This window comes from Phaethon lepturus, unplaced genomic scaffold, assembly GCF_000687285.1.
Source record: "Phaethon lepturus isolate BGI_N335 unplaced genomic scaffold, ASM68728v1 scaffold8044, whole genome shotgun sequence".
Lineage (NCBI taxonomy): Eukaryota > Metazoa > Chordata > Aves > Phaethontiformes > Phaethontidae > Phaethon > Phaethon lepturus.
The window spans coordinates 14,970-25,786 of record NW_010536901.1 but is presented as its reverse complement, the minus strand read 5'-3'; the positions used below and the strand labels follow the sequence as shown (position 1 = coordinate 25,786).

Sequence of the window (10,817 nt, the reverse complement as noted above, 5' to 3'; positions counted from 1 at the left end):
CAGGAATAGTGAGTAATGCTTTTCACTGCAAATAAGACTTGTATGCTAAATTGCAAGTTACTGCTTTTCTTCCATAAGCAATTTTATGATTCCATTACTATTATATGGAAAAAAACCCCCAAATGAGTGGAGATATTTGTGCATCAATTTTTTTTCTTAACTTTTTTGCTTCTCTGTTAACATGAAGTAAGCTGGTCACAGACACGTGGTGTGTTCCCAGGGAGGTTCTCATGAAGCAACTGGGTTTGAACATTGTGCCAAGACTTGTCGATTTTCAAGTTTCCCTAGGTCTTAGAAGTTCTAGCAAAAGTCTTTTACCTGTTAAGATTTACACTACACTCAGGTGTGAAAGAAGTGCTAGAATTGTGAGATCCTGCTTTCTTCTTTCTCTGAGGCATCCTGTTGAGAGGCATCTTTTCTATAGATCGACCTTCTTAGCTCTTGTGTAGTGTTACCCACCGGGATGGGTAAATATGACATGACTTTTGAAATACGTAAAGCACAAACACTACTTTTAGAAACCTCTTCTTATCACAACTACCTCATATACTTTTGTGATAACTAATAAACTGTGTGCAATTTAATCTCTCAGAAGTCTAATAACTCATAATTTGTTTAGATTTTGATTAGGATCTTTTTATTTCTTAAGAATCCTTTTTTAATTCTCCTTTTGGGTGTATTCTTCTCTTTGTAGTGGTGAATTTTGTGAGTTCTGAATAATCATGAGTTGTTCAAACGCAAATGTCGACGGGTTTTTCCCACAAAGTCACTGTTAAGTTGCTGACATCAGTTTAATGGTTTATTGCTGCTGAAATGAGGTGCTGCAATCACTCCTCTCCATCTCTGCTATATGCTGGGCTTCCAGCAACCATATATTTAGCCAGTTTCATTTACTCAGCAGAAGACTGTTTGCTTTAGCAACCTGGTAAGTGAGCTGGGTTGGCTCAGTGAAGAACCTGTTAACAGCAGAGCTGGTGCAAGAGCTGTGACAGAGCCACAACGCGCAGCTGCGACTGGCTAGGGAGTGAGGTAGCAGGACCTCCTCCCACCCTCTGGTAAGCTCTTAGATCAGTTAAGTCCTAAAGTGCAATTTCTCCAAGTAGGTCACCTTTAATAATAGATGATAACATTGGCTTCCTGGTGGCTCTCCCCACCTTGTTCTAGAATGGTTCTTTTTGAAGGAGAAACTGTAGAATCATAGAGGAGTTTAGGTCAGAAGGGACCTCTGGATGTCATCTGGTTCAGTTCCGGCACAAATCAGGGCTAACTTCAAAGTCGTCGTGAGCATTAATGTCGCTGTTGCTGTGGCATCTCCAGTGGTCTATGTCTAAAAGTGTCTGAACTGTCATTTTTCTGAGGCATTCAGTGGCACTGGCCATTTTATAAAATTAATCAGAATTAATGAATGTACAAAAAATGTTGGAACTCCTGTGATTTAAATTGATCTTTTTTCTGTCTATAAGTGGTCTAGATTTTTACAAGTATTTTATTACATGTGCCTGATACTTGAAATTAGACCTTTTATTTTTTTTCCATGCAAGGTGAGCATATAGCGTAAAACACTAAGTCCTCCTAAGAGTTATTTTTTAGTATGTGTACATATCACATTACTTTATGTAATAATAGACTGACATAATCCACGCTTATGAATTCTTGAAATGATTTTAAATTTTCTACATAATAAATTTAAAACTTTGTTGGCACAGCATGCGTGCGTGGCTCAACTAGTGAAAAAGCAGCTTATAAATTCTGCAGCATTTAAGGCAATAAAAATGAGTTCCCAACAGTCTTTGAGGGAGCCAACCTTGTTCTTCTTTCAAAAAGGGGAAACCCCCCCTTTTTTTTTAAGGGAGGATTTAGGAAGTTGCAAAGGAATCTGATACCTTCAAAGCTGTTGCCAATTTTACTCTGAGGAGGTTAAACTGCAATGCAGTGCTGTCACTTCCACTTCATGCTACTTTGAGAATTTTTGCTGCTGAGTCGTAGAAAGGATGGGATTTGAAGATGATTGGAAATGTGTAGGCATGTAAGGAAAGAATGAGGGGAGAAGCAGCTACTTGTGAAATACCAGTCTTACCAAGGGGAAAAAAATCAAGAAATATTGAGTGATTCTTATGCTTATTTGCAGGAAAAAGTTAAACCTTCCCCCTACTACCTAAAATCACGAATAGTAGACAAGCATAGTATTCATGATCTCTATTTTGTAAGCGGGCAGGTACTTGAACTTCTTTTGGAATTGGGTTATGTAGCACTGAAATACAAAGTCTGAATTTTGTAGCGATGAAAAATTTTGTCTGGCTAGCTGACTACTCTTGCCAAGCACTAACAGCCATTATAATTCTTTAGATATGTACCATAACTGAAAGCTTTACAAAAAGTAATTGCAAGTCTGTAGTCCCTTTTCCATAGGAAAAATTTTGGCAGAAAGAACGCAGGTAGGTGTGTGTTGTGCCATACTCTGACCCCTCATTGCTGCTCCTGGTGTAAAATGCTGGAGTCGGAGGATTCTCTTGCGTTGTATCACAGCACACGCTCCTGAAAAGCAGAAACAGAAGGATGTTTTAGCATTATCCCAATAAAACTTTGCCTGGAGTGGGGTTGGCTGAATAGATAAATGAAAGATAGAGCAAAAACTTGAGTTAAGGATCCTGACCTAGGTCCTGTCACTGGAGACTGTAGTACATGGGAAGACACTGGCAGTAGTTCTAAGCAAGCTGGCTTTGGTATCATGCGCTAATTCACTTGCGTGAAGCTTTGTTGCCCATGGTAAGGCTTGCTTCTGCAGCCCAATTTTTACCTTATTATATTGTGGTCTATTTACTTCACTTTCCATTCACTTTGAGTCTTTTTGTTTTATTAGATCAGATGGTGTAGTCCAATTGGAAAGCGTGTTAAGAGATTTTAAAATGCAAAAATAATGTGTTTTCCCTGTAGTGTTCCAGCTTTTTGAATTGCAGAAAGGTATTTGTTTAATTAGGTGTAGGATAATCTGCATGAAATGGTAAGGTTGTTTAACTTCATGCCAAGTCTTAAAGATTATGTATATGAAGTGCATGTTTGTACAGAAATCTCACTTCTGGAATCTGTTGTATTTACCTGGATTTTCAGATACGGAGTAACATTTCTAGACATTCTCCTCTTTGAATGGATGTATATAGATGCAGAGTTATGATGAACTCATGATGGTCTCGGCAAACTACATGCAACTGAAATGTTAGGTTTTCAGTATATTTAAACATTCTTACTACTAACTTAATATTAAGTGATTAAAAAAACCCAGTGTTTGTACATGCTTCCTATATGCACATGTGCATATGTTTTTATCCCTTTGACATAGAAAGTAGGAACCAACATCCATGCTTTATCAAATTTGTTATAAAAGTGAACTGCAAAGTTACAAATGCTGTAAAAATGAGCGTTATAGTGGAAACACTGGCTGAATCTTTGTAATAATACTACTTTCCTTGTGCCAATCAAATAAAAAGCAAATTTATTTTGGAATACATTGACACTTCTCTTTCAGAATAAATGAGAAAAATCACACAATCAAACATGGGATGGGTGAAAAATTCCTTTTGTTGCATAAAGATTGATGTTTTTACATAGAATTTACAAATAATTGCTAAAATGCAAATGATAGAACAAGTAAGAGGCTTATCCTTGTTTTTTAAAAATACTCCGCTGTTTTCCTGAGCTACATTAGCCAGTCTGTGTACAGTAGATGGGCCAGATTTCTGTGGAATTCCAATAGACATGAATATTAACAAGAAACCTGTTAAATAGAGGTTCTTAGTCACTTTTGTTTGAATTTCAAGTCCGTCAATTGGCAGGACAAAACACAAAAATGAAAGTGTATTAAAGCCTAACACGGTGTTTTGCATTTTGGTGATTTGTTTGCTTGTTTTTTAAGCATTAATTTTCAGTTTATTATCTTTGGGTTTTTTAAGCATTAGTTTTGAGTTTATTGTCTTAAATTTTTTTTATTTGGTAGAAGTCTAGTCCTTTAAATAGGTCAAGAGCCAGATAGCTGCAAAACGTTTCAAGTTGAAGAGGTAAAATGAATGTAAGAATTGTATTCAAGAGTAATTAGTCTCTTCTTTCCTTTCACAGGGAAATTGCTTTCACTAGGCAACTTCATGAAAAAGCTCCTGATCTCTGTTTTTATTATATGGGTTTCTACATTCATTCATGCCCCAAAATGAGATACAAGGTAAAGTGTGTTTTTACTTGCTTCCTTCGTGTACTATTATTCAAAGCATTTGACAGTGTTCATAGTAATATAATATTTTGTAATTGTCATTTTGGATTTTAATGTAGACTTTATATGGTTAAATTTGAAAGTTGGTTAATATTTAACTTGGCTTAGGATTATTTTTTTCTTTAATTTAGCTGCATGTGGTATTTATTACAAGTTGGCTTAAAAGCAGTTCACATGGAGAGGTTTTCAAGGCTGTCAGATAATAGTTTGTCATTTGGTTACCTGGCTATCTCCTGTTTACAGTATCTCTTCCAGTAGACTAAAATTCTCCCTTTTTTAGGTTTGCATATTTGTGGAACTGTTGCTTAGTGACTATAGGCAGTGATAACATGCCTTCGTGGTCTTGGCTGTACTTGGGTTTTTCTTCTTTGTTTTTTGCTAGAAATAGGGACTTGCTCTACCAATGAAACGAGTGAGAAGCAAAGTTAGCAGCAATTTTGAGCCAGGTAGCTGATTTTTAAGGAAAGGGTCAGGAGAATTAACAGAACGTTTAGAATAACCAGTCTGTCCCCAAACCTCCTCTGTAACCCGTGTTCGTTTCAACTTCGTTTAGACCCGAGTGCCTAAGGGTGTCTTCTGTGTTTTTTAAATCTCATGAATGTGGTATCTTTTCTTTGTATCATTGCTTCTTGAACATTACCATACAATTTCAGAGTGCTGAACATTTACACGTAACCAAATGTAGCTGTTAATAATGTGGGAAGGCACAAAGCTCATGAAATCTAGAGTGAGAGGTACACTGTTTTCTTTTGTTTTCTTTTCCTCCGAAGTGTGCTAAAAATCTGCTGTATTTTCAGCTAGTTTTTAAATAGCCAAAAAATTGTGAGGCTCATTGAAGTGATGTTTGTGAAGAAAAAAAGTTTTCAGCTTTATAGTGGCCTGTGCTACAGATGACCGTGATGACTCAGTCTTCTGAAATAACAAACAACAAATCCCTCCCTCTCCTTCTCTTAGAAGACATTTGTGTGGGTGTGTCCCCCTCCTTCCCCTCTCTTTGCCAAGGTGAGTTTATCATCTACATCTGCTGGCCAAAGAAAGAGAATGTTAAGTTAGAGGGAAGCAAACGGGTGAGTTGGAAAACACTATCTCTGTCATCTAAATAATGTTAAAGGCTATCGTATCCCCAGCTTGAACTATAGCTTCTGATTACTTGCTCTACTCTTGGGAAATATTTAAGACTTTGGGATGATTTGTTCATGTTGAGACGCTGCAATTTAACATCCCTTGTCTATTCTACAACCTACATAGTTCAATGCATTTAGTTCACTAGGGCACTATAGTCAGATTTGTTTCTTTTCTTTAATGGCAAAAAGCATGCATCCCAGTTCCGAAAGATAGCATTGCTAGGGAACTCGGGGCTCAGCCTCTTGTATTAAGTTTTAACAAAAATGTGAACTCTCTATACATGGATTAAACAAAGCTCATATGTAAGTCAGTGTATTAAAGTAGCGAGCAAACTATTAAAATGTGAGGATTAAATGCTGTAAAACTGGGACCTAACTTCAGTAGCCACTATATGTTTATATCATTTATTATAATGTGGTATCTCTTCTGTTGGGCCTGTGCTGTTATTTGAAAATGATTGCCCCAAGAATATAAGATTCTCCTGATGCTTCTAGTTTTCATTCTCAAATAACGGAAATTGAATAAATTGTAGTGGGAGTATTGTATTTTTTTTTTTTTCACCAAAGCTCCTTTTCTTCCCTTGATTGGACTTAATGACTATCAGATATGATTGTGATTTGGTAGAATATGCATTTTAGTCTTCCAGAAACATACACATGTCAGTGTGCTTAGGTAATTAAGTGTGGCCCAGTATGAGAATTGCCAGGGCAGGGGGTGGGGAGAAGAAGAAATCCTATACATACATATTTAGAACACACACAGTAGCAGGTAAGTAATGCTCTGTGTTGGGAGAGTAATAATTTAATAAATGAATTGCAAGAGGGTTTGTTTTATTTTATTTTATATTTCTTTTCCTTTGTATATTTGTTTTAGAACTGGCAGAGTGTAAGGCATTGAAAATCAGGTTGACATTAATTCTGTAGTTCCACTTTACCCTCACTGAAATAGTACACCGGAAGCAAATTTTAAAACTCGGCTTTGAAATGCATCTGCATAATGCTACTACTCTTGTGAAATGATTGGTAGTGGTAAAGTAGGGTGCGTAAGTACTGACTTTGCGGATTAAGTAATTTCAGTAATGCCTGGTTGACTTAGAGGCATTACATCTTGAAGACTTTGCTTTATTCCAGTTTAATAGAAATCTTAGAGGCTTTCTTCACTTAATGATATTAGTGTGGAAGAATGACATGCTATAGGTAAATGTTGTTAAACTGATGTCAGGTAAGCAAATTAAATGAAGGAAAAACAAAAGGAAGGAGCTGAAGAGCTAACACCTCTTTTTTTATTCTCTGCTTGTAATTTTCTTTGCAAGTTATTTGTCCTAGGATGTTTAGAAATGGAGGCTAGGCACAGCATCACTTCTCTATATAAGCAGTGTCTTATGAAGAACGCATGCATGGTATACTTATTTACAGTGAAGTCATAGGATTTTAGAATTTTTTTAAACTTTTCCTTCTTCTAGTCACAGATTGTGAGCAGTGCAAATGCCTAAGCTGACATAAGTATTTGATTTTTGATGGAAATACAGTACTACTGGCTTGTAGTCTGTCTTCCTGCTGATTGAAGAGGGATGGCTGATGAATTGGGATGTGTAAGGAACAGTGACTTTATGATGTTGATTTAAGGAGTTTGACAGTGTTCCACTTTGTATGGAGCAAAACTCAGTCTTCTGTACAAGATGTGGCTGGAGTAATTGGGGATGTGTGCAATGAACTGTTGTACTTGTATTACAATCCAAGGCTGATGCATTGATGTTGTGCACATGAGGGCGTAGTTGGATATTTGGTTTTAAATACACATGACTCCTAGATCGGAGGTATAGATATCCAACAGCAAGCATGAAAGCCTTGTTCTGCATGGTACTTATTTGGAAAGCAAATTGTAGACATCTTTTCTGGATTCTAACTTTTTTGTGGATGTAAAGTAATAGTCAAACATCGGTTTTTAAAGCATTGCCAATAGGTGATTGTATATATCCATGACTGAGCCATATACGGTAACGGCTCCTCCATTCTGCATCGGATCATCTGATGTCGTGTGTTCATGTTGTGTGCTCTAAGGCGATCCAAGGCATTGATAGGATGTTTTGTTGAAGAATTTAATTTTTAATAAGGCTGCTAGTATGCTTGTTCTTCTTTTTCTGCAGTTCTTAAAATGCTATCTGTATCTTTATCCTAGAAAGTTTCTTTGAGCAGTCACCTTCCAATATGGCCAGAACATCACACCAGTTGCCCCCAGCACAACTGCACCGTGCAGCTGCTGAATGTTTTTAGGCGCTGCTGAGCAGGTCAGGGGCTGAACTGGCAGAAATAACGTTATTTCAGCTTTTCATCCAAAGTATTATGTTTCCATGAATGGTACAATTTTGGACATAAATAGCATGTAGTCCAGTAGAAGATCAGTGGCCTGAGTGTCCTGGAAGAGGATCCCCAAGTCAGGACACTCAGGCTAGAGTTGAAGAATGCTGAATTATCAGGCATGAAGCTCAATGGTGAATGAGTATCATCTGCTCTATGGATCAGACATAATTACAGAATTTTTAAAAAATAGAGCTCCCTTTTGACTCTCTGTTCCCTTCCCTTCCACTTCCTGTTGTTCCCAAACAGCTTGCATTTGATTGCAATGTGATTTTAAAACAGTGGAGTACCGGTGAAATTACTTTAGATGGGGGAAGGGAATATTAGGCTGTTTCCTTAGTTCCCAGCTTCTTAGATCTGTGTTCCCATGTATGGGTTAAATATGGTAAAATAAGATCTACATTAAATTGAGACAAAAGGATTTTTGTAGTCCTATTAACTATATTAATATGGAAAAATGCTATGAAAAACCTTAAGCAAGGGCTTTGTTCCATTTTTTCCGGGTAGGTTAGGGTAATAGAAGATTAAAATGGTTCTGTGAAGAAATTCATGACCCTGTGGTAAGAATTTTCAGGCTCTGTCAGATGTGGTAGTTCTTAAGTTGGAAAATAGTCTCCTGGAAAAATTTCCAGGACTCATAAGATGCAAAGTCTTTTTCCTAATGCATTTTGGAGTCTGTGATGAAATTTTAAGTATAAGAAAGTATTTTACTTTAGGATGATGTTGGTGTCAGGGGTGCTTCTCATGTGTTTAAGTACTGTATATGTACTTGTTAATGCTTTTCAGTTAAATATATTTGTTTACAAACATAGTTACAGAATTACAAAAATTGAAGAACCACCTTTAGCAAACAGCCGTATCAGAGAGATGCTTGAGAGGATCTTGGATTTTTTTCCTGTACTGATACTCTGTTTTATCCTGCATCTTTCCAAGTAAGGAATTTTGCGCCATGGCTCTATGTTACCAAATTCACATTTTCCAGTCGCTGCTGAACTCCTTGAGATCCTTTCTGTTCTTTCCATTACAGTTCTTTGATACTGATTTTGAGTCTTGCGGTGGGTGACACTAAATAGATTTTGGGTTTGTGCTTTGGTGTAAATAATAAATGTACTTGCTGCCCTGCATTTGCCATTTAGACCTTTGCCCACCTTAAATCAAGTTCTCCTTGAAGTTTTTGCATTGGGAAGGGGTTGTTGGTGAAGTTTTCTATGTGAGTTTCCTTACTTCTGGGTTTCCTGAGGCTTTTTCAATGTCAGTGTTTGCATGCAAATACTGCAGTTGGAGCACGTATCCTTACTTGTTGTGGTCAGTGATCTGCTTTCCCTGAAGCCGCTCCACTAAGCTTGTAAATAACCATCAGTGTACTTTGCATAACAGATTTCATGTCGTCTTGCTGTGTTATCTCTGTGTACCGTTTTAAGACCATTCTATGATGTGAAGAGGTGTTTTGACTGAAATCTTTATCCAGACTTGTATGCAGGCCAAAGTAAATGGAATTATTTCAAACAGTCTCCTTCAGTATCAAGGCATGGCCAGACTTCAGATAGATGGATACTAGAAAAGGTTCTGAAATGTCAGAAAAGAAACAAAAGGCTGATTCATCTGTGATTAATCATTTGTAAACTAAATACCTCAGACTGACTGTGGTCGTAAGCGGTGCCCCTGGAATTTTATGGCAAACAAGAGCCAATTTCTTTGGCTGCTTTCAGGAATTCCAGCATCACTGCTCCTGCAGCAGTGAAATGCATCCAGGGGCAGCCTGGACTTCCATGTCCATGGGATCCACAAAGGTCTGGCTCATCCTCGCTCATTCTGACTCTTGTGTTTCTGACCGTGGAATTTAGTTCACCTTTTCAGTAAGCTTGGATTTGCTATATGAGCCAAAATGTGTGAGGCAAAGAGATGTAATGTGACATGACTTAATGTGATCCTCTGTGATTTTTGGGGTATAAACACATGCTGCTATGGTTCTACCACTGAGTGGCAGAGAGCTTTGCAAAATGTGTCACTCGTTCCACACAAAAAGAGCTGGCATTTTTATACCTCTCTGCTTGGTCTTTTTGTTCAGCATGTATTGAAGTTATTAACAGCTGTCAGCCTGCTTTTCTCACTGGTACTAATATATACCTTGATAATGGCAAAAGATGATAAGCTGAGAGTAATTTGGAGGATTGGACTAGCTCTGCGCAAGTCTGTTAGCACCTGTACTACTGGCTTTTCCAGGATTAATTTTGCTGGTTTATAGGAATAAATATGGGTTCAAATTAGTACAAAACATGATTTTTGTGTGTGTGTGTAAACAGATCATAAATAGTCAATTAAATATTTTGAAAAGTCAGTACTTGTTACAGAGTGCCAAGTTGTTGCTTGCAATACCATTTGTTAATGAAGAACTGGAATGTCCGGGTTGGGAAACCATTATCTACTCTTAGAAAGCCATACATGTTTTGGCAAGACAATTAAAAACAAATGGTAAAATAATAACCAAAGACAAAAACATAAAATAATAATAATAAAGCCCTGAAAATCATGAGTTGTAGGAGTACAGGGAAAACCCCGTTTTTCTGTATGTCTTGTTAACATCACTTTTAACTGCCTCCCTTCTTCCTTCCTTCCATTTCCTCACTGGGCTTCCCCACAGGCCAGGGACTCCTCTGCATCAGCAGCGGCAGCTTGGTTTGAACACCCATTTCTTCTGAGCTGTGAACGTACCCCATATGTTCCTTCTAGTGGTTTGGGTTAGTGACTGAGGGGAAGAAGACTACTCTGAAGTATATTGGAGTTTTGGCATCAAAACCCAAAGGGATTTTGAGAAGTCTTCTAAAGTGGCTGGCCAAGACTTCCAAAAGTATTTTGGATGATTGACTCAGTGTACATGTGTTAAATGCTTCTGAAAATCAAGTTGCTTCAATACTCCTTCAAGTTGTAACTAGTGCAAAAAGTGCTTATCTCTCTGCATGTATTTTATCAAATGGGTTTTGGCGGCAGGGTTGGCTGGCTGCTTTTTGGACCTGATAAGTCATATGCCGTATTCAGGATTGCGGTGTCCCTTACAGCTTGCTGTCGTGTCCTGTCCT

The 10,817-nt window shown here is 37.6% G+C and overlaps 1 protein-coding gene across 1 annotated transcript in view; it reads left to right on the top strand.

The window, feature by feature from the left end:
• Positions 1-10,817, top strand: part of ATE1 (arginyltransferase 1) — a 48,471-nt gene that overhangs the window by 31,357 nt on the left and 6,297 nt on the right. Inside the window, exon 9 of the mRNA XM_010286306.1 lies at positions 4,111-4,210. Coding sequence (XP_010284608.1) covers positions 4,111-4,210 — 100 coding nt within the window. The remainder of the gene's footprint in view (positions 1-4,110; positions 4,211-10,817) is intronic.